This window comes from Castor canadensis, chromosome X, assembly GCF_047511655.1.
Source record: "Castor canadensis chromosome X, mCasCan1.hap1v2, whole genome shotgun sequence".
Classification (NCBI taxonomy): Eukaryota; Metazoa; Chordata; class Mammalia; order Rodentia; family Castoridae; genus Castor; species Castor canadensis.
In genome coordinates, this window is record NC_133405.1 from 2,682,289 (window position 1) to 2,705,212 (window position 22,924).

At 55.9% G+C, this 22,924-nt stretch overlaps 3 protein-coding genes across 6 annotated transcripts; 1 reads left to right on the forward strand and 2 right to left on the reverse strand.

Annotated features, from left to right (window-relative positions):
• The first annotated feature begins 5,695 nt into the window (after positions 1 to 5,695).
• LOC141419603 (paraneoplastic antigen-like protein 6B) lies at positions 5,696 to 9,069 on the forward strand. Of its 2 annotated transcripts, none has more exons than XM_074062695.1 (2): positions 5,696 to 5,949; positions 6,305 to 9,069. In XM_074062695.1, the coding sequence occupies exon 2, from the start codon at positions 6,336 to 6,338 to the stop codon at positions 7,737 to 7,739; it is 1,404 nt and encodes a 467-aa protein (XP_073918796.1). In that variant the 5' UTR covers positions 5,696 to 5,949; positions 6,305 to 6,335; the 3' UTR covers positions 7,740 to 9,069. The 2 variants fall into 2 exon arrangements, with proteins under 2 accessions (XP_073918796.1, XP_073918795.1); XM_074062694.1 differs by having other exon boundaries at positions 5,697 to 5,949; positions 6,195 to 9,069.
• Positions 9,070 to 10,362: 1,293 nt separating this feature from the next.
• LOC109675602 (PNMA family member 5) lies at positions 10,363 to 15,353 on the reverse strand. 2 transcript variants are annotated; one of them, XM_074062862.1, is made up of 3 exons: positions 15,281 to 15,353; positions 13,667 to 13,719; positions 10,363 to 13,490 (listed from the first exon to the last, which is right to left on the reverse strand). In XM_074062862.1, exon 3 carries the CDS (start codon positions 13,364 to 13,366, stop codon positions 12,035 to 12,037), a length of 1,332 nt encoding a protein of 443 aa, XP_073918963.1. In that variant the 5' UTR covers positions 13,367 to 13,490; positions 13,667 to 13,719; positions 15,281 to 15,353; the 3' UTR covers positions 10,363 to 12,034. The 2 variants fall into 2 exon arrangements, with proteins under 2 accessions (XP_073918963.1, XP_073918964.1); XM_074062863.1 differs by lacking the exon at positions 15,281 to 15,353 and adding an exon at positions 13,836 to 14,275.
• A 3,208-nt stretch (positions 15,354 to 18,561) lies between these two features.
• LOC141419600 (paraneoplastic antigen-like protein 6B) lies at positions 18,562 to 21,940 on the reverse strand. Of its 2 annotated transcripts, none has more exons than XM_074062682.1 (2): positions 21,682 to 21,940; positions 18,562 to 21,326 (listed from the first exon to the last, which is right to left on the reverse strand). In XM_074062682.1, the coding sequence occupies exon 2, from the start codon at positions 21,293 to 21,295 to the stop codon at positions 19,892 to 19,894; it is 1,404 nt and encodes a 467-aa protein (XP_073918783.1). In that variant the 5' UTR covers positions 21,296 to 21,326; positions 21,682 to 21,940; the 3' UTR covers positions 18,562 to 19,891. The 2 variants fall into 2 exon arrangements, with proteins under 2 accessions (XP_073918783.1, XP_073918782.1); XM_074062681.1 differs by having other exon boundaries at positions 18,562 to 21,436; positions 21,682 to 21,939.
• Between the last annotated feature and the right edge of the window lie 984 nt (positions 21,941 to 22,924).

Genomic DNA, 22,924 nt, shown 5'->3' on the forward strand with positions numbered 1-22,924 from the left:
CCAATGCCTGTGCCAAGGAGCTTTTCCCCTATGTTTTCTCTTAGTTTTATCATTTCAGGTCTTCTATTTAACTCTTTAATTCACTTTGAGTTGATGGTGTATGAAAAGCATCAAATTTCATTCTTCTGCATGTGGATATCCAGTTTCCTCAGCACCATTTATTAAAGACACAGCCCTTTACCCATTATGTGTTCTTAGCACCTTTGTTGGAAATCAGTTTGCTATAGATGTATGGATTTATATCTGGGCTCTCTTTTCTGTTCCATTGGTCTATGTGTCTGCTTTTATGACAGAACCATGCTGTTTTGATTATCGTAGCGCTGTAATGTTTTATGAAATCAAGAAGTCTGGTGCCATCAGCTTTGTTTTCTTTCCCAATAGTGTTTTGGCTATTTAAGGCCTTTTGTGGTTCCATGTAATTTTAAAATTGTTTTTTCTTTTTCAATGAAAAATGTCATTAGTGTTTTCTGGGGACACTTTCCTGTTTTAAATGCCTGGCTCCAATAATTAAGAGTCATGGATTTTAAGATAATTGTCTTTGCCAGGCTCCAGAGAAGTTTTAAAAAATTAGTTAGCTTCGTGTATCTTTCCTGTTGCAATCACCACCCATACCCTTGAACTCCTAAATGGTACCTGATCTGGAACAAGCAACCAATGACTATTTGTTCATCCTTTGTACCTCTGTTGCATCATTTCCTTAAAGGACATGCATAGAAAAATCTTTTACTATTACCTGAATGGACACCAGGACACTAGGGATAGATCCCGTTGATGGATAAGGAATAGTTTATTCTGCACATTACAAGAGGCAGAGTCTGGATAGGAGTGCAGTACTCATGTATACACTAAATGCTTCATGGTTCAGACATGGTATCATCAGATGTGAATGCAGGAACTTAATCTTCAATACATTACACCATGATACTCACAGAGGAGTATCATGACCAACCTGTGAGACAGGCAGATAGTTACAATAACAGACAAGCACATGAGGACTGGTGGAATGGTTCAACTGGTAGAGTCCCTGCCAAGCCAGTGTGAGCCCCTGAAAAGAAAAGAAACAGATGAACACATGGAGTTCCTTCCTTGGCAAACACAGTGGAATGAGGTGCTCTGTAACAACTGCAGAAGACATAAGTCACTTAACTACTGCCTATTTTAAGTCATAGAGATCCATGAATGTTGAAAATTGCATAGATTTAGTAGTCGCCAAATACAATCATCACAGCTTTCCCAGATACACCTCTGAGATCATGCCAAGTCCCATCTAATCTTCCACAGAAAATACCCCTCAAAATTTGCCATACCACACATCAGTTTTCCTGGTCTTGCATTTCTGAGAAATTGAATCATACAGTTTAATAGTTCTGTCTAGTTTCACTCATTGAACATAAAGTTTGAAAGATGCATCCATGTGGCTTCAAGGGTCAGCACTTCACACATCTTCATCATTGTATTCTAAGACGGTGGAGAGGGTCACAGAATGGCCCTTAACCATTCTACAGCATGTGGCGTGATTCCATTGTAGTTAATTTATGAATAAAGGTGATATGAAAATCTTACGTGAGTCTCATTGGGAATATTGATTTTCCATTCTCCTGTAAATATTTAGCAATTCAGGGGATACTTTATAAGGCAACTATACGCTAAAATAATTATTTTTTGGTGGTACTCAGTTTGACCACAGGGCTTCATACCATACAGGAATGCCTGGAGCCCATTCTCCTTAATTTTCAGCTAGAGACTGGACTGGGACCATGATCTGAATATCTACATTTGCTGTGTAGCTAGTAAGATAGGTATAGGCAAGGAGGCCTGGCTTCCTTACTGAAATGTGGTCTCTCTAACACTTCGCACATGCTAGACACATACTGTGATCCTCCTGATCTCTACCACCTGAGCATCTGTGATTATAGGCATGAGCCAACATGCCAGACCGCTGATAACATTGATAAAGAAAACCATATACACAGATATGCAGACGTTCTACGAACATGTGTTCTCCAAATAGTAAAAAAAAAAAAAAAACGTTCACCTCAGACTTCATAGGACATCCAATAGTGGTTGAAACATACCTCTCATGAAGGAAGGATACAGAGGGATGACATCAGGTGAAGGCTCTAAGGGAGAATTTATTCCATTAATTTGAGTTCATAACTGGGAATGTCAGGCTTTCCTTGGCTGGCAACAGCATCAATCCAAATTTCCCATGACATCCTCTCCATGGACGTGTCTGTCTCAGTGTCCAAAATATCCCTTTACATGAGGACACCAGTCCTCATGAAACCTCAAATATTGGATCTGGCACTCACCTCCTCCAGGTTGACCTCATCTAAATTTGGCTAGTCAAACCAAGATCTCCAAATAAAGTCACATCCCGAAGTAGCAGGAGCTGGGACTCCCACTTACAAATTTGGGAGGCAGGGGGAAGAAGGCACAATTGAACCCATGACATCTGCCATCTTTGCTTCAGCAAGCAGGTGGAAAGCAGAGCCCTTGTGGGCAGATGGGGAAACCCAGGGAAGGAGCAGGTGTGCTGAGGGGGACGAAGCACTCCAGTTTGGACATGTGAACTCTGAAATTCCCCTGGGGCATCCAAGGGGGTCAGTTTGATGAGAGCGGGTGGACCGGGTTGGGGTGGGGGGAGGGGGGCAGGGGGTGGAGAGGTCACATCCAGACAAGGAACATCACAAGCAGGCACTGAATGCTCCAGGGCTGAGGCTGGGAGCCCTCCTCCACCTTGATGAGCTGCCTCAAAAGAGGTGGAGGGGGAGGAGGAGGAGGCAGAGGAAGGAGGTAGGAGGACATTAGAAAGGCTGGAAGAGAGGGAGGAGAGTGGTCTGAGGGTGGGAGGAGAGAGACACAGAAGGCCAGAAAAAAAGGGTTTGGAGAAGGAGGGAGAGCCAACTGTGCTGAGAGGTGGAGACAATGGGGGCAGAGAAGTAACAAAGGAAAGACAGTAGAGGTGTCACAACCCAGGCTTCGGTGAAGAGGGAGGGGAATGAGCCTCCCCGGGCAGAGCCAGAGAGTCCTGGAGTTGGAGTCAGCCAGAAAGGAAGGAAGGAAAGAGTGGAGGGAGGGAGGCAGGGAGGGAGAGAGAGTGAGAAGAGGCAAGGCTGGAAACAGGGGAAATGGGTTAAAAGTCAGCCCGCAGGCCAGCCGGGCCAGCTGGTGACACCAGACCTGCCTATGTATGTTCCCATAGGATGCCCTCTCTGAGGAAGGAGCCCAGGAGCATCACAGGCAAATCACTAAAGGGGACAACGTGTGGTATGTAAACCGTGACGGGTCTAACACTGAGACTCAGTAGATGGAAATTATTTGTTGATTTGTTTGTTTTTTCCAGTGCACTCAGCCCTTTTTTGCTTTAGATATCTTTCAGATATCCAGCTGGCCCCAGACAACAGTCCTCCTACCTGTGGCCTCCCCCATAGCTGGGATCACGGCTGTGCGCCACCACTCTCAGCTTGTCGAGATGGGGTCTCGCTAACTTTTTGCCTGGGCTGACCTGGAACCGCCCCCCCATCCTCCCAATCTCCGCCTCTCCAGTAGCTGGGATTAGAGGCCTGAGCCACCACGCCCAGCCCCAGGGGATAGAAATTCTTACAGTGGACGCTAGGAGCAGCAGCTGGCCTGCATTAGAACAGGCCGACTAGGCCGTGAAGTTGCAGAAAGGGAGGGATTAGACACACTAGGCCAACTGAAGAAGCCAGGTTGTGATAGTAGCCACACGTTTCTTCTCAAGACCACACGTGCAAGCCAAAGTCCAACTCTGAGGCCAATTCCAACGTGGCCTGCTTCAGGGCAATAGCTGGGTGTACAAAATGTGAATGCCTTTGACCTTGACGCGGAACTTTCTCCTGGAAACAGGCCAATGACAGGTCTCTTGTGATGGGGAGGAGAGGAACAAAGAAGATTCACAGAAGAGCAAGTGGGCATGGCCAATGAACTGGAGGCCAATGTCCAACCTCACTACCGAACGGGGAGAGACAAGGCACAGGATGCTGTAGTAGTGTTCATCCCCTTGGGATGGGCAATGGTCCAGGCTGAATAGGTCCAAACGCTGCTCAGCCAGTGGGGGCACACAGGACCGCTCCCACGCTGCTGGTGGGAGAGAACAGGGCTTCAGCCACTCACAGGAGATAAGGGATTAACAATGCCTGTTCGTGGCAGTGATGGGCACGGCCCAAGTCCTAGCAGGGCCACTTCCTGGTGTACACCACAGTGCCTGTCTCACCGACAGCGGCTCAGACATGCTTGTGGGGTGCTGGCAGCAGCAGCGTCTCTAACAGCCCCCACCCTGAGAGCAGCCTGAACGCTCACCCATAGGATCTCAGACAAATAGACCAAGGCTGTGAGTGATCAGCAAGGAGGGTAAGTGAGCTGTGCCTTTGGGAAAAACCTTGGCCAATAAGGTCTGAGTGGGGAAAGCAGGCTGTCAAAAAAGAGCATGCCGGGAAAGGAAAGAGAAGGGGACCCTTCCGGAGGCCCTGCTTGTCCTCTGACTGATAGAGAGGCTGTCCACATGGGCCCTGACTCTCATGACTGCTCAGAGGCAGGGGGAGCGAGACTCATGGGACTGAAGCTCTGTTGCAGCTGAGGCAACAGTGCCCTGGTGCAGTGTCCCCGGAGGCAGGCAGCAACAGAAAAGGAAGGGACCTACGGAAGGCTGACCTGTGAGCCAGACAGCTGGAGGCCTCTGGGGAGGCAAGGCACCCATCGTGCTGCTGTCAGGGCCAAGAGAGCAACGTCCCAGAGCTGGTCTGGCTGTCCAGGGCACAGTGCGCGGTGAAAAACTTGAGCGCCCTGCTTCCGGCACCCTGGCTGTTCCTTGGCACACTCCCGACAGAGATCCCAGAGACCCCAATCTGGTTTGTGACAACAAGGGACAGGTATTTGCCCAAGCGCGGGCAGTAAGATACAGGACAAGGGACTGGGCTCTAAGCAGTGGAAACCCGTTTGTGAGACTTGGGTCTTGCAGCTCAGACAGAAGACAGAGAAAGGCACCAGTGGATCCTCAGCTAAGTCACCCTCCTGTGGGCTGGCCACTGGCATCAGGGCAGCAAAGCACATAGGGCCGATGGTGTGACCACTGTGGGCCCAGGATGGTGGCCCTTTCCAGCAGGATGGGCGGCACCCACATGGAGGATCCTCCCTGGGTTGGTGTGCATGAGCCACAGGTGAGCGCGCGTGGTATCCACTCCAGGACATCACACCTGGGCCAGGTGCTCCTCCATCTAGCCACCTAGCCCCGGGACTGGCCCAGTCCAGGGTGGGGATCAGAAGAGGAGGGGCAGGAGCAGAAGCCCCAGCTCGAACAAACACAGAGCTGCACAGCTGGCAGGCGCACCGCAGGCCACTTTCTGGAGACTCGGGGCGCAGACCACCCTCCCCTTAAGCTGGGAACCCAAGGGCACGTCCAGGAGGAGCTGGGTTCCGGGCAGAATCCCGGGATGGAGGGCCAGGTGGGGAAAGTCAAAGTCAGTCCTGGGGACTCGGGCCACTGACTCCCAGATCCAGGGCTATGGGGGGCAGGGTGGGGGTCGGGGGGTGTCACCTGTGCTAGGGCCGGGGGCGGGGGCGGGGAGAGGAGCAGGTGACGTCACCCGCGGCCCCCGGGTCCCCGCGGCGGCAGCAACAGCCCAGCCGCGTGACCAGCGCGCGCCAATGGCCCGGCGGTCTCCGGGGCGACGCGGAGGGTCCGCGCTCCACCGCCACCGCACCCCGCCCCGAGTCCGCACTGCAGAGAGCGGTGGCGAGCAGGCGCCGGCGCACTGGCCCACGTGCCGGAACCGGAGAGCCAGAGCGAGAGCGAGAGCGAGACGTAGCGTGAGCGAGACAGAGCGGGGGAAGCGACGGGCGCCCGACCCTGCCACCGCCGCCGCCCTGCCCAGCCCCGAACCCTTGCCGCTGGGACCCGGACCAGGAAGGACTCTGGCCCAGAAGAAGGTACCAGACCCCGCCCGGGAGGGGGCGCTTAGCCCCGGGAGACCCCGCCGCCCTGCTGCGCCCTGGAGCGACTGTGCAGGCTTCGGGGGATTGGGGGTGCGGGGGGGCGGTGTGTGGAGGGGGCCTCGACCCACGGGGGCCCGCGGGGGTCGGGGCCTGGCCGCAGAGGCGCCGCCGGAGGTGGGAGGGGATTGGGGGCGGGGCGGGGATCATTAACCTCGCTCTCGCCCCGTTCGCATTCACAGGCTGTGGAGACCCGGGCTGCTCTCCCTGAGCTCTAGGCTCCAGGCCCAAGTTCATTTCCCCCTCCCCCGTGCCAGCCTCGTCTGCTCCAGAAACCGTTTCCTGCCCCTAGTGTCCGCCCAGTGTGGCCGAAATTGCGGGTGATGGCGGTGACGATGCTGCAGGACTGGTGCAGGTGGATGGGCGTCAGTGCTCGGAGGGGCCTGCTCATCCTGGGCATCCCGGAGGACTGTGATGAAGCCGAAGTCCAAGAGTCCCTGGAGGCTGCCCTGTGGCCTATGGGCCACTTTACCGTGCTGGGAAAAGTGTTTCGAGAGGTGGACAATGCCACTGCAGCCCTGGTTGAGCTTGACCGAGAAGTCAACTATGCTTTGGTCCCCAGGGAAATCCCAGGCACCGGGGGCCCCTGGAACGTGGTCTTTGTGCCTCCTTGCTCTGGCGAGGAGTTTCTTGGTCATGTGTTCCACTACCTGGAGCAACAGGGGCAAACAGTGGAAAACGTGGCTGGCGCCCTGGGCCTGGAGCTGCGCAGGGTGTGCTGGCTCCAGTCAGTCAGTCAGGCGATCCAGCCCTGGGTGGAGACAGTGAGGTACCAGCGCCTGGGTGTGTTTTCTGGGAGGGAGCAGCCAGCCCCTGGGGAGGAGTCCTTTGAGGCCTGGCTAGACCACACCACTGACATGCTGCATGTGTGGCAGGGGGTCTCAGAAAGGGAGAGAAGGAGGAGGCTGATTGAAGGGTTGCGAGGGACAGCCCTGCAGCTTGTGCACGGGCTCCTGGCAGAGAACCCAGCCAGGACTGCCCAGGACTGTCTGTCGGCCCTGATCCAGGTATTTGGTGACAACGAGTCCCAGGCCACAATCAGGGTGAAGTATTTGACTGCTCAGCAGCAGTCAGGTGAACGTCTCTCTGCCTTCGTGCTGCGGCTGGAAGTCCTGCTACAGAAAGCCATCGAGAAGGGGGCCCTAGTGAGGGCCTCTGCCAACCACGTGCGCCTGAGGCAGCTGCTCACCAGGGCCAACCTTATTGAGCCTCTGGAAGAAGCGCTGAGAGGGCTGAGAATGGTCGGGAGGCCTCCAACTTTCCTGGAGATCCTGGGGCTCGTTCGGGAGTCCGAGGCATGGGAGGCCAGTCTAGCTGGGAGTGTGAGAGCCCAGGCAGAGGAAGGAGCCGGTGCCCAGGCTGATGCTGGAGCCATTGCTGAAGCAGAGGATGAGAAGGTGGAGAAGGTGGGAGAGGAGGTGGAGGAGCAGGAAGAGGAGAGGGAGGAGGAGGAAGAGGAAGACCAGGGCTATGACCACGCCCCTGCAGGCCTAAGCCAGGCAGGACCCACGGAGGCCCCTGGGGGCCCCATCCCAGCCCAGATGGGCAGTGTCTCTGGGGAGGGCCCAGGAGGTCCTGGCTGGAGACCAAGGAGCCTTGCCAGGGCCGGAGCGCAGGAGGCCACCGAGGAGCCCCCACTGGAGGGGCTCAAGGCCATCTTGGAGGAGTCGGGAAATGAGGATGGGGCAGAGGAGACAAATCACCCCACGTCCTCCCAGGGAAAATAGGATCAGAAGGCCCAAGGGCCTCCACTGCTTTCAGGAAGCAGAGCCCTGGAGGCAGGGGGAGGCCAGGCCAGGGTCACCACCTCACCCCACAGCGGGAGCAGGGCCCAGTGAAGGGCCCGCTCAGCCCAAAACAAACCCCCTCGGCCAAGGGGCCCTGGCCACCACCACCAGCCCCTCCAAGTGACCTGAATGACCACATTTGCCACCAAATGGGGCAGGGAGGGGCGTCCCTCCCCATGGCAGCATCACCCCCAGCCTCAGCCACACCCCTGCCAAGTCAGGTAGCCAGCCCGGAAGCACCCCTAAGAGGCCAGCCCTGGCCTAGATGAGGGCACCTGAAGACATCTGCCTCTCACACTCAACTGGGAGACAAGTCAGAGGGAAAGAGGCCACCGGAAGGGTGCCAGCTGCCTAGCTCTCCCAGCAGGGAGACCCCACCCCATCCCATCCACCATCCCCGGGCAGGCTGCTCCCTGTCCTTGGGAAGCCCACCCTTATCTGTAAGTACCTTAAGTGACCAGGCTGTCAAGCAAGAAGCCACCCCCACACTAGCCAACCTTCCTGTGCAAATCTGTGAGTGTGTGTGTCGACCCCGGGCGGAGGTCCTGGCCCACCCGGTCAGACACCTCCACACCCAGGCACGTGCTGTGAGCTTCCGTGCCACCCAAGGCTCTGCTCACTCCTGTGCAGGGTCTTGAGCTCAACCTCTGCTTTCTCGGTGTTGATCAAGGCCAGCTGCCTGCCGCTTGTTCTCGTGGACATGTGCGTGTTCTTTTCTGAGCAGTCCTTCCCCAGAGGCCCCGAACCCAGTCAGTCCTAGGAGCCCAGAGAAAGGGTGGACGGCGAGGGAGTGCCTGTAGCTCACGCTGTGACCGGGACTTTGGCCTGGGCCAGGAGGAACTGGATCAGGACGGAGATGGGGGTGGGAGGTGCTGGGGACTATGTTTTGACGTTCAGCTCCTGGTGTTACCTGGCACTCAGTTTCCTAAGCTTGGTGGCGTGTTCCCTGTTGTGCTTCCCAGTGTCCTGTGACTGTCCTGTGCCAGCCATAGGGAAGGGCCACCCCACAGCGGTTTGTCCCTGGAAGGGCTCTTCCCTGAAGTGGCTGGGCATTGCCAGAGGCCCCGGTCCTGGCAAGAGGCAGATCTGGGGCCCTCAGGAAAGGAGAACATGGCAGGAGGGCCCCGGGGTGGGGGACAAATGAGGAACCTCGTCAGGAGCCCGGGACCTGTGGTCTCAGGTGGTCGCGGGTAGTTCCTGTCTGTGATGTCATCCCCTTCTCTTCCATGGTTTCAGCAAATGTTTGATGCAATAAATTTCATGGATGTTCCCCCTGAGTCCCTCCTCTGCTGGGATGGGAGGGGGCGATGGTGTCCGGGTTAACATTGGGGAATGGGCAGGGAAGGGACCCTCAGTGGGGGGCTGTAGGATGCTTTGGGTGGGCGGGAGCCGGGCGACAGGATGCTGGTGGGTTTGGGGAGCAGTGGCCACCTGGCTTCCCAGGGCACTCACGAAGCCCCCAGGAAGAAGTGGGTTGGGCGTCGAAGGCAGCCCGTGTGTGACACAACAGACACCACCCCAAGCCCCAGGATCTTGGCAGCAGGGGGCAGGGGCCTCAAGGCATCCAGAGGGATGACCACCTGTGCAAGACCAGGCAGGCAAAGCAGGTTAGGGCAGGGGACCAGAAGGGCCCGGGCATGAGGTTAGATGGCTCTGCCTGCAGGTGCTTGCAGGAATCAAGAGGGCAGAGGGTGGAGTTCACTCACCCACCCACCCACCGGGTTCACCTGACCCTGACAGTCACCCACAGGTGGCCAGCCCCATCTGACACACCAAAGCCTGCAGCAACCATTTCACAATGTTTATATACATCAAAACTTTGTACACAATAAATATATTATTTTTTCAACCATACCTCTATAAAGCTTGGGAAAGGGACCAGATCATGACTTGAAGAGGAGACTTTACTTGAAAGGCTTCTTGCAAGAGGGAAGGGAGGAATGTTGCAAAAGGGGGGACACTTGGATTGTGAGATCCACAAGCTTCCTGGGATTAGGCAAGAAGCAAAGGAGTAAATAAACCTGATTAGGGAATGTTTTACCGGGGGCAGCCTTTGGTGTGTCAGATGGGACTGGCCACCTGTGGGTGACTGTCAGGGTCAGCTGAACCCGGTGGGTGGGTGGGTGAGTGAACTCCACCCTCTGCCCTCTTGATTCCTGCAAGCACCTGCAGGCAGAGCCATCTAACCTCATGCCCGGGCCCTTCTGGTCCCCTGCCCTAACCTGGTTTGCCTGCCTGGTCTTGCACACGTGGTCATCCCTCTGGATGCCTTGAGGCCCCTGCCCCCTGCTGCCAGGATCCTGGGGTGGTGTCTGCTGTGTCATACACGGGCTGCCTTTGATGCCTAACCCACTTCTTCCTGGGGGCTTTGTTTGTGCCCTGGGAAGCCAGGCGGCCACTGCTCCCCTAACCCACCATCATCCTCTCACCTGGTTCCTGACAACCCAGAGCATCCCACAGCCCCCCACTGAGGGTTCCTTCCCTGCCCATTCCCCAATGTTAACCCGCCACCATCGACCCCTCCCATCCCAGCAAAGGAGGGACTCAGGGGGAACATCCATGAAATTTATTGAATCAAAACATTTGCTGAAACCATGGAAGAGAAGGGGATGACATCACAGACAGGAACTCCTCACGACAACCTTGGACCACAGGTTCCAGGCTCCCCCCTCCTCCTGGGGTTCCTGACAAGGTTCCTCATTTTTCTCCCACTCTGGGGCCCTCCTGCCACGTTCTCCTTTCCTGAGGGCCCTGGATCTGCCTCTTGCCAGGACCGGGGCCTCCAGCAATGCCCAGTCACTTTAGGGAAGAGCCCTTCCCAGGGACAAACCGCTGTGGGGTGGCCCTGCCCTATGGATGGCACATGACAACAGTCACAGAACTCTGGAAAGAACAGCAGGTAACACCCCACCAAGCTGAAGAAACTGAGTCACAGGTAACAACAGGAATGGAAGGTCAAAACACTCCCCCACCCCGATCCAGTTCTTCCTGGCCGAGGTCAAAGTCACAGTCACAGAGTGAGCATCAGGCACTCCCTCGCCGTCCACCCTTTCTCTGGGCTCCTGGTGCCTCTGGGGAAGGACTGCTTAGAGAAGAACACACACATGTCCACGAGAACAAGCAGCAGGCAGCTGGCCTTGATCTACACCGAGAAAGCAGAGGTTGAGCTCATGACCCTGGACAGGAGTGAGCAGAGCCCTGGCTGGCATGGAAGCTCAGAGCAGCTGGACCCTTTAGACAGCTTCTTTGGCCATATCATTTTCAGAGGCGCTCAGTGGGTCTTCCAGGTCTGCAGCCTGAGTCTGCAGGGTTCGAGCTGACCTTGGCCTTGGTAGCTGCTGAATTGCAGTTCACCAAGCCAGGCCGAGGTTCTCCCAGCTCACTCTCTCCAGTTCTCCAGCCACCCTACAAAAACAAAACAGAACAAAACCACCCCCACCAAGGCCTCCCTCCTCCTCCTGCTCCTCTTCCACCTGTTCCTTTTGAACAAACTGCTCTATACACCTACTCATTCCCAAGCTAGCTTGGAGGAGACTGGCCCAGCAGGAACTCCATGCCCCTGCCTGGGGTCTCCTCAGTCTTTTTGCCCACATAGCCCTGTAAGGCGGCAGTGGTAAAAACTGCCTCTGGGATGGCTCTGGGCTCCCAGGGCCTTTGGATACAGGGATTTAGCCTTTACTCACAAAGGGGGTCATGGGTGCTGCATTCCTGGGGCTCTCCTAGAGCTGTATAGATGATTCTGAGGATGGGTGGAACCCTGCGGGCTCCCCTCCAGAGCATTTGCTGTCTGTCTTGCAGCATTGGCTCCCAGGCCCTGGCTTCTGGCTGGGGCAGCCCTGAGGCAGGCTCCTCCTTTATCCATGTGGCCCCAGGGCCTGTGGTCATCCTTCCATCAGAGTTCCCAGCGCCCCCTCCTTCTGGCTCTACTTCACTGGAGTGCCCTCTTGAGTCTCGGACATCCTGTGGGCTGGGTGAACCAGCTTCCTGCTTTATTTTCTGGCATTTCCTGTGGTCCCTGTGTCTGGCCGTCATGGAGCTAGCTGGAATTTGGTCTTGGTTAGTGGATTCCTTCCCAACTGGTGGAGGGTTGGAGTGCCTTTCCTGGGCCTGGATGCCCTGCTCTTCTTCCTCACTCAGGGTCCCTGCTATTTGTCTGGGCTGCCCCTTCCCTGTCTCAAGACATGTCTCTTGCCTGCCAAGGGAAGGAGTATCAGTATCTCTGGAGCCTCTGGTTCCTAGGGCTTGGGTTGGCTCATGGCCCCAGCCCCCGACTCGTTTCCCAAATCTTCCACTTTAGCCTGTGCTTTCTGCTCGGCCAGCTGATTTTCAGCCTTGGGACACACTGTCTGGCTATGCTCTTCTCCCTTTATGTTATAGTTACACAGAATTCGCCTGCGCTTCAGTGATGGGGGAAGCCCTTCCTGCATGGTCTGGGTGCTGCTCTCACTAAAAGACCCCACCTGCACAATAACCTGAGTTTCCAGGAGATTGCTTTCTTCTGCCTGTTGCCCAGAGCCCCTTTGACCCTTTCCCACTTGCTTTTGTTTCTCCTTCATCACCATCATGGTGGTCTCCCACTCCTCTTCATCTCGAATGAGCTTCATTAACTCCAGAAAAGTGGGTGCATACCCTTGCTGATCTAAGAGCTGAAGCTTGCCCCGGAGGGCAGGGGTCATGGAGACCCGAGCTAGGATATGTTTAAGGCGAATTAAGTCTGCACTTCGTGCTGACAATGGGCTTTGCTGAATGGCTTTCTGTAGCAAGGGCTCTACGCGCAGCAAGAAAGCAGAGGCCTTCTCTGCAGCCTTCTGAGTAGTCTGAAGAAATTTGAACTGAGAGGTTTTATAGTCCTCTTTAGTTCCAAAGATCTGTTTCAGGGCATCCAGGCACTGCTCCACAGTCATGGAGTCATTATTGGCCTGGAGCACCCTCATGATTGCTAGTGCGGGGCCATGTAAGCTCTCTAGAAGGCGCCGCCTCTTTTCTACCTCTGACACCTGCCACATCTGCATCATTTCAGTGACCTGCTCCACCCAGGCTTCAAAGGTCTCTTCACCTGGGCCTGGGCTAGGACCTCCCGAAAACACTTTCAGTTTTCGGTACCACATGCTTTCACACAGAGGTGGAAAAGCTAGTGGTTTGACTTCATCCAAGCTCTCTGGCTCCGTGCCTTCCGTGGGGAGGGTGCTATACCCCAGAGTTTTGATTACATCAACCATTCTCCGGCCCTCATCTTTCAGGAAACAGGTCAGCTTATTGATAAACTCATCATCTGGGTTACGGGGTTTTACCACCACTTCCCAGGTGCCCCCATTTCCTGCTATCTGACTGGGTATCATTGCATAATCGACAGTGTCAGCCAGTTCAATGAAGACTGCCTTAGCATTGTCTTCCTTCCTGAACATTCTGCCTCGCACCCTGTAAGCACACAGAGGGTGTAAACCTGCCTTCACAGTTTTCTTAATTTCTGCTTCACTACAGTCCACAGGGATGCCCACAATCAGCAGGGCCTTCCTGGGGTCCAGGTCCATCCCCTTGCACCAATCTTCTAACAGTGTCACAGCCATTTCTCCCACTCTCTATGGCCTGATCTAATATTAAAGAAGTGATAGGCTCAGGGTTTTAACAGGACTCCAATAATTTTAAGGCAATGCCAAGTAGGAAGGCAGAAGTGTCTCAGGTTTCCACAGCCTGTAATGCAAATGGGGTAAGAGCATCGTTAATGCTTTCCCCGCCCCCACCAAGAGCCCCTTGTCTGTCCACACCTCCCCTCAGAGATGTAGTCCCTGCTCCCCAGGCTTCCTGCAATCCTCTTACAGAGGGTCTTCCCAGGCAAAGCTCCCCCAACCTCACCCCACTCTCCTGACCTCCTTCTCCTGTGGGGTCTTCCTAGGAAGTGCAGGTGCTCTGCTGCATGTGCCTGTAGTAGAAAAGCCAATGTCAGGAGGTAGGACACTGAAAAAGCCCTCCTGGCAGCAGAGAGCAGGATCTCCCACTCCCTGTTTGGGGCTGTTCGGGTCCAGGTCACCCAACAACCTCTTCACTGATGGTTAGTCTGGCAGCAGATGTGGAGCTCCCCTCTGAGGAAATGAGTGACAGATGAGAAAGATGGCCGGAGTTCTGAGCAATGTGGTGGGAGTCGTGGGTGTGTAGTGTTGCTATGGATACCCAGAACAGCATGGACCTTGAGTTTCTATCATAGGGTGTGTCATGGTAAGGTTAGGGTCCATGAGGAGCAACAGGTGATGTTACTGGCTGCTAACCAATGAAGCATCCTAGCAACAAGGGGGATGGGAGCGGGACAGGGAGGTGGGGTGAGCAGCGGTGGAGAAGTGGGTGCTGAGAAAACAAGAGCTTATGGTTTCAAACTGTGCAAGCTGGAATGAGAGACAGAAAAGGAACCCAGAAGGGTCTCTACTGCCACCTTGCTGGAAATGGACATCTCACGCTCTAGGTGTGGCCCTGCCCTGCAGTCTGAACCCTGGCACGCAGCCCCTTCCCCTCCTAACATAGCCCCCCTCACCAGCTGCTCACACTGCGGCGTGGGGCCCCACTAGAGGGCAGATGCTGTGACAGTACTGGCCCTAGATGCTCAGTCTGCTCTCCAGTTCTAACTAGTCAAGCAGTTTCTGGCCAGGCTGCAGGCAGGGTCCTTGGCCACTGGACCTTTCCAAGGCAAGGCAGAGCTATTTTTACCATGGTTCTTTCCAGCATGTGCCCCCTGCACAGGCTGTGCTAATTCGGAGTCTGCACAAGTGTTCACAAGACCCCTCCCAGTGATAGGAGTAATTACTCAGCTGGGCACCAGCCCTGAGGCAGAGGGACCCTAGGGTCCCGCTGCTCCCCCAATCTCACTTCAAATCCCACCCCCACAAGCTGCACCCCTGCAGCCAGGTCTCACCTCCATCTATGCTCCTATGTCCAAGCTCCCCAACCCCACTTCATTGTCTAAAAACTGTTAGAAACTGCACTGGTGGTTCCAGCTACTTGGGAGGCTGAGGCAGGAGGATTGCTTAAGCCCAGGAGTTCTAGGACAGCCCGGACAACTTATGGGGGCCAGTCTCATGAAAAAGTTAATTAACATGCCCCATACTAGTTTACATCTATTTCTCATCCACATACCCCACATTTCCAAGCAGCGATATATCTGGTCAGTGGGACTAGGCAAAGGATAGGGGGCTGAGCCCCGCCCCCCACTACCCCCGCCCCGCCCCCCCATTCCCCCACCCTCCGGGTCTTCCCCCAACCCTCGGCCCCTGGCAAAAAAAAAAAAAAAAAAGAAAAACCTTACAGGTGGGTCTCGATGCCTAGAAATGGCAGCGAGCCCGTGGGATATGGGGTCTGATCTAGCGGGATCCCACTTCCAGAGGAAACCCATGGCCACCAGCTCTTGGGATGCCGTGGAGAAGAGCGAAGGGGCACTAGGGTCTTGAGAACTCATGATCTGGGTTACCATCTGGGCCAGGAGCTCAGCACCGTACCTGCTGGAGGTGCCTCCGGGACAGAACTCCTACAGACGCGGCGTCCTTGCGTGTGCCGCCGCTTCTGCAGCCTTGCAAAAAGGGCCAGACTGAGGTTGCAACAATTTATATAAGTGGACAACCTCCCCGCCCTCCGACCACAGAGCTGCACACGACCCACTTGCGTCTGCGCTCTGGAGCGGTCGTCTCCCCCTCCCCCCACACCCCCGAAAGTGGGATCCTCACCCTACCCTGTACCCCCTGGGACAGCACAGGGAATTTGAATCTGCTGGGAAACCATTTATATGGCAGAGTAGGTCTGAGTTTAGCTGTTTATTGTCTCAACAGCCACGCCAGACCCACCACGTGTCATGCTGGGCCCAGGAGTCATTGCGGCTTGGGTTCCACATGTCTCTTTTTCATTGGCTTGACAATCGTTTTCATTTCCATATTCAAATTGTCAGCACAGGGCTGGGAGCAAAATATAGGACCGAGCGCAAAGTGCAGTGCAGAGCGCAAAATTCAGGGCCGAGCGCAAAGTTGTGGGCAGGTGAAAAGTACAGGTCTAGTGGGAGCTTCCTAACTCAAAGTTATGGCCCCTCCTTTCTTTCTTTCTTTTTTCTTCCTTCCTTCCTTTCTTTCTCTTTCTTTCCTTTCTTCCCTCCCTCCTTCCTTCTCTCTCTCTCTCTCTCTCTCTCTCTCTCTCTCCTTCCTTCCTTTCTCTCTCTTTCTTGTTTCTTTTTTTTTTTGTGGTACTGGAGTTTGAACTCAGGGCTTACACCTTACACCTTGAGCCGCTCCACCAGCCCTTTTGTTTGTGATTGGGTTCTCGGGAACTATTTTGCCCAGGCTGGCTTTGAATACCAATCCTTCTGATCTCTGCCTCCTGAGTAGCTAGGATTACAGGCATGAGGTTTTTTTTTTTTTTTTTTTTTTTAAATATTCTTAAGCTTTTACTAATTAAATTTGACATATCATACATAATTTTAATAATATATGGCTTCTTCCTATTATCTTTTTTTTTCATTTTTCTTTTATTATTCATATGTGCATACAAGGCTTGGTTCATTACTCCCCCCTGCCCCCACCCCCTCCCTTACCACCCACTCCGCACCCCCCCCCTCGCTCAATACCCAGCAGAAACTATTTTGCCCTTATTTCTAATCTTGTTGTAGAGCGAGTATAAGCAATAATAGGAAGGAACAAGGGTTTTTGCTGGTTGAGATAAGGATAGCTATACAGGGCATTGACTCACATTGATTTCCTGTGCGTGGGTGTTACCTTCTAGGTTAATTCTTTTTGATCTCACCTTTTCTCTAGTACCTGTTCCCCTTTTCCTATTGGCCTCAGTTGCTTTTAAGGTATCTGCTTTAGTTTCTCTGCATTAAGGGCAACAAATGCTAGCTAGTTTTTTAGGTGTCTTACCTATCCTCACCCCTCCCTTGTGTGCTCTCGCTTTTATCATGTGCTCATAGTCCAATCCCCTTGTTGTGTTTGCCCTTGATCTAATGTCCACATGTGAGGGAGAACATACGATTTTTGGTCTTTTGGGCCAGGCTAACCTCACTCAGAATGATGTTCTCCAATTCCATCCATTTACCAGCGAATGATAACATTTCGTTCTTCTTCATGGCTGCATAAAATTCCATTGTGTATAGATACCACATTTTCTTAATCCATTCGTCAGTGCTGGGGAATCTTGGCTGTTTCCATAACTTGCCTATTGTGAATAGTGCTGCAATAAACAGGCATGAGGTTTTTATTAGGCAGAGTTCTTGGGGCAGAGGGCTGGTGACAGCTGCTTCCTGCATTTCACAGGCACACGAAATTTTTCAGGGCTCACTGACAGACAGCTATCAAGAAATCCTATTTTCCTGTATTCTATTTCCTGCAAAAGTGTTAACAACCTAGTAACCAAAATGCTTCCTGCCCTTTCCCAAAGCAGGTTTCTTCCACAGAGGAAAGACTTCCATGTTTACCGAGTGGCCCCAAATGGCTATTCTGGAAAAGGCTATGGGTGAGACACATGTAACACACACCATAAAGAGTCTGAAATCAATCTCCTGGCGAGGAGAAAATGGTCACATAATCCCTCCAGAGTCACAAATTCCATGTGGGAAATTACCTAGGGACTCTCAGAGCACCAACCCACCACACCTCTTTGAAGCCACCACACAGCCATCTGTGTCACAGTATCACAGCAGCGAATGCCATGCCAAGAGCTGACTGTCTTCTATTTCTCAGCTCCTACTTTAAAACAACAACAATGTTGTTAAGTGTTCCAGTAACAGCGTTCTGCAAATAAACTTCTTTCCTCATAGGAGATTCAGCAGATGCCTCCTTATTTACCCACATTCCTGTTCTTTGTCTCCCAAATGATTATCTGAACTGTGTGTTCCTACTGAGCAACGGGAACAAAATACTTGCTAGACAATGTTTTCTTCTTTTTCCAGACCCCTGAACTTTGGCGTATCCTTGCCCTAAGCCAGCAGAGAGCCTTAACTGCCCCTTCTAAGAAGAGGCTGCCCCCGGTAAAACATTCCCTAATCAGGCTTATTTACTCCTTTGCTTCTTGCCTAATCCCAGGAAGCTTGTGGATCTCACAATCCAAGTGTCCCCCCTTTTGCAACATTCCTCCCTTCCCTCTTGCAAGAAGCCTTTCAAGTAAAGTCTCCTCTTCAAGTCATGATCTGGTCCCTTTCCCAAGCTTTATAGAGGTATGGTTGAAAAAATAATATATTTATTGTGTACAAAGTTTTGATGTATATAAACATTGTGAAATGGTTGCTGCAGGCTTTGGTGTGTCAGATGGGGCTGGCCACCTGTGGGTGACTGTCAGGGTCAGGTGAACCCGGTGGGTGGGTGGGTGAGTGAACTCCACCCTCTGCCCTCTTGATTCCTGCAAGCACCTGCAGGCAGAGCCATCTAACCTCATGCCCGGGCCCTTCTGGTCCCCTGCCCTAACCTGCTTTGCCTGCCTGGTCTTGCACAGGTGGTCATCCCTCTGGATGCCTTGAGGCCCCTGCCCCCTGCTGCCAAGATCCTGGGGCTTGGGGTGGTGTCTGTTGTGTCACACACGGGCTGCCTTCGACGCCCAACCCACTTCTTCCTGGGGGCTTCGTGAGTGCCCTGGGAAGCCAGGTGGCCACTGCTCCCCAAACCCACCAGCATCCTGTCGCCCGGCTCCCGCCCACCCAAAGCATCCTACAGCCCCCCACTGAGGGTCCCTTCCCTGCCCATTCCCCAATGTTAACCCGGACACCATCGCCCCCTCCCATCCCAGCAGAGGAGGGACTCAGGGGGAACATCCATGAAATTTATTGCATCAAACATTTGCTGAAACCATGGAAGAGAAGGGGATGACATCACAGACAGGAACTACCCGCGACCACCTGAGACCACAGGTCCCGGGCTCCTGACGAGGTTCCTCATTTGTCCCCCACCCCGGGGCCCTCCTGCCATGTTCTCCTTTCCTGAGGGCCCCAGATCTGCCTCTTGCCAGGACCGGGGCCTCTGGCAATGCCCAGCCACTTCAGGGAAGAGCCCTTCCAGGGACAAACCGCTGTGGGGTGGCCCTTCCCTATGGCTGGCACAGGACAGTCACAGGACACTGGGAAGCACAACAGGGAACACGCCACCAAGCTTAGGAAACTGAGTGCCAGGTAACACCAGGAGCTGAACGTCAAAACATAGTCCCCAGCACCTCCCACCCCCATCTCCGTCCTGATCCAGTTCCTCCTGGCCCAGGCCAAAGTCCCGGTCACAGCGTGAGCTACAGGCACTCCCTCGCCGTCCACCCTTTCTCTGGGCTCCTAGGACTGACTGGGTTCGGGGCCTCTGGGGAAGGACTGCTCAGAAAAGAACACGCACATGTCCACGAGAACAAGCGGCAGGCAGCTGGCCTTGATCAACACCGAGAAAGCAGAGGTTGAGCTCAAGACCCTGCACAGGAGTGAGCAGAGCCTTGGGTGGCACGGAAGCTCACAGCACGTGCCTGGGTGTGGAGGTGTCTGACCGGGTGGGCCAGGACCTCCGCCCGGGGTCGACACACACACTCACAGATTTGCACAGGAAGGTTGGCTAGTGTGGGGGTGGCTTCTTGCTTGACAGCCTGGTCACTTAAGGTACTTACAGATAAGGGTGGGCTTCCCAAGGACAGGGAGCAGCCTGCCCGGGGATGGTGGATGGGATGGGGTGGGGTCTCCCTGCTGGGAGAGCTAGGCAGCTGGCACCCTTCCGGTGGCCTCTTTCCCTCTGACTTGTCTCCCAGTTGAGTGTGAGAGGCAGATGTCTTCAGGTGCCCTCATCTAGGCCAGGGCTGGCCTCTTAGGGGTGCTTCCGGGCTGGCTACCTGACTTGGCAGGGGTGTGGCTGAGGCTGGGGGTGATGCTGCCATGGGGAGGGACGCCCCTCCCTGCCCCATTTGGTGGCAAATGTGGTCATTCAGGTCACTTGGAGGGGCTGGTGGTGGTGGCCAGGGCCCCTTGGCCGAGGGGGTTTGTTTTGGGCTGAGCGGGCCCTTCACTGGGCCCTGCTCCCGCTGTGGGGTGAGGTGGTGACCCTGGCCTGGCCTCCCCCTGCCTCCAGGGCTCTGCTTCCTGAAAGCAGTGGAGGCCCTTGGGCCTTCTGATCCTATTTTCCCTGGGAGGACGTGGGGTGATTTGTCTCCTCTGCCCCATCCTCATTTCCCGACTCCTCCAAGATGGCCTTGAGCCCCTCCAGTGGGGGCTCCTCGGTGGCCTCCTGCGCTCCGGCCCTGGCAAGGCTCCTTGGTCTCCAGCCAGGACCTCCTGGGCCCTCCCCAGAGACACTGCCCATCTGGGCTGGGATGGGGCCCCCAGGGGCCTCCGTGGGTCCTGCCTGGCTTAGGCCTGCAGGGGCGTGGTCATAGCCCTGGTCTTCCTCTTCCTCCTCCTCCCTCTCCTCTTCCTGCTCCTCCACCTCCTCTCCCACCTTCTCCACCTTCTCATCCTCTGCTTCAGCAATGGCTCCAGCATCAGCCTGGGCACCGGCTCCTTCCTCTGCCTGGGCTCTCACACTCCCAGCTAGACTGGCCTCCCATGCCTCGGACTCCCGAACGAGCCCCAGGATCTCCAGGAAAGTTGGAGGCCTCCCGACCATTCTCAGCTTCCTCAGCGCTTCTTCCAGAGGCTCAATAAGGTTGGCCCTGGTGAGCAGCTGCCTCAGGCGCACGTGGTTGGCAGAGGCCCTCACTAGGGCCCCCTTCTCGATGGCTTTCTGTAGCAGGACTTCCAGCCGCAGCACGAAGGCAGAGAGACGTTCACCTGACTGCTGCTGAGCAGTCAAATACTTCACCCGGATTGTGGCCTGGGACTCGTTGTCACCAAATACCTGGATCAGGGCCGACAGACAGTCCTGGGCAGTCCTGGCTGGGTTCTCTGCCAGGAGCCCGTGCACAAGCTGCAGGGCTGTCCCTCGCAACCCTTCAATCAGCCTCCTCCTTCTCTCCCTTTCTGAGACCCCCTGCCACACATGCAGCATGTCAGTGGTGTGGTCTAGCCAGGCCTCAAAGGACTCCTCCCCAGGGGCTGGCTGCTCCCTCCCAGAAAACACACCCAGGCGCTGGTACCTCACTGTCTCCACCCAGGGCTGGATCGCCTGACTGACTGACTGGAGCCAGCACACCCTGCGCAGCTCCAGGCCCAGGGCGCCAGCCACGTTTTCCACTGTTTGCCCCTGTTGCTCCAGGTAGTGGAACACATGACCAAGAAACTCCTCGCCAGAGCAAGGAGGCACAAAGACCACGTTCCAGGGGCCCCCGGTGCCTGGGATTTCCCTGGGGACCAAAGCATAGTTGACTTCTCGGTCAAGCTCAACCAGGGCTGCAGTGGCATTGTCCACCTCTCGAAACACTTTTCCCAGCACGGTAAAGTGGCCCATAGGCCACAGGGCAGCCTCCAGGGACTCTTGGACTTCGGCTTCATCACAGTCCTCCGGGATGCCCAGGATGAGCAGGCCCCTCCGAGCACTGACGCCCATCCACCTGCACCAGTCCTGCAGCATCGTCACCGCCATCACCCGCAATTTCGGCCACACTGGGCGGACACTAGGGGCAGGAAACGGTTTCTGGAGCAGACGAGGCTGGCACGGGGGAGGGGGAAATGAACTTGGGCCTGGAGCCTAGAGCTCAGGGAGAGCAGCCCGGGTCTCCACAGCCTGTGAATGCGAACGGGGCGAGAGCGAGGTTAATGATCCCCGCCCCGCCCCCAATCCCCTCCCACCTCCGGCGGCGCCTCTGCGGCCAGGCCCCGACCCCCGCGGGCCCCCGTGGGTCGAGGCCCCCTCCACACACCGCCCCCCCGCACCCCCAATCCCCCGAAGCCTGCACAGTCGCTCCAGGGCGCAGCAGGGCGGCGGGGTCTCCCGGGGCTAAGCGCCCCCTCCCGGGCGGGGTCTGGTACCTTCTTCTGGGCCAGAGTCCTTCCTGGTCCGGGTCCCAGCGGCAAGGGTTCGGGGCTGGGCAGGGCGGCGGCGGTGGCAGGGTCGGGCGCCCGTCGCTTCCCCCGCTCTGTCTCGCTCACGCTACGTCTCGCTCTCGCTCTCGCTCTGGCTCTCCGGTTCCGGCACGTGGGCCAGTGCGCCGGCGCCTGCTCGCCACCGCTCTCTGCAGTGCGGACTCGGGGCGGGGTGCGGTGGCGGTGGAGCGCGGACCCTCCGCGTCGCCCCGGAGACCGCCGGGCCATTGGCGCGCGCTGGTCACGCGGCTGGGCTGTTGCTGCCGCCGCGGGGACCCGGGGGCCGCGGGTGACGTCACCTGCTCCTCTCCCCGCCCCCGCCCCCGGCCCTAGCACAGGTGACACCCCCCGACCCCCACCCTGCCCCCCATAGCCCTGGATCTGGGAGTCAGTGGCCCGAGTCCCCAGGACTGACTTTGACTTTCCCCACCTGGCCCTCCATCCCGGGATTCTGCCCGGAACCCAGCTCCTCCTGGACGTGCCCTTGGGTTCCCAGCTTAAGGGGAGGGTGGTCTGCGCCCCGAGTCTCCAGAAAGTGGCCTGCGGTGCGCCTGCCAGCTGTGCAGCTCTGTGTTTGTTCGAGCTGGGGCTTCTGCTCCTGCCCCTCCTCTTCTGATCCCCACCCTGGACTGGGCCAGTCCCGGGGCTAGGTGGCTAGATGGAGGAGCACCTGGCCCAGGTGTGATGTCCTGGAGTGGATACCACGCGCGCTCACCTGTGGCTCATGCACACCAACCCAGGGAGGATCCTCCATGTGGGTGCCGCCCATCCTGCTGGAAAGGGCCACCATCCTGGGCCCACAGTGGTCACACCATCGGCCCTATGTGCTTTGCTGCCCTGATGCCAGTGGCCAGCCCACAGGAGGGTGACTTAGCTGAGGATCCACTGGTGCCTTTCTCTGTCTTCTGTCTGAGCTGCAAGACCCAAGTCTCACAAACGGGTTTCCACTGCTTAGAGCCCAGTCCCTTGTCCTGTATCTTACTGCCCGCGCTTGGGCAAATACCTGTCCCTTGTTGTCACAAACCAGATTGGGGTCTCTGGGATCTCTGTCGGGAGTGTGCCAAGGAACAGCCAGGGTGCCGGAAGCAGGGCGCTCAAGTTTTTCACCGCGCACTGTGCCCTGGACAGCCAGACCAGCTCTGGGACGTTGCTCTCTTGGCCCTGACAGCAGCACGATGGGTGCCTTGCC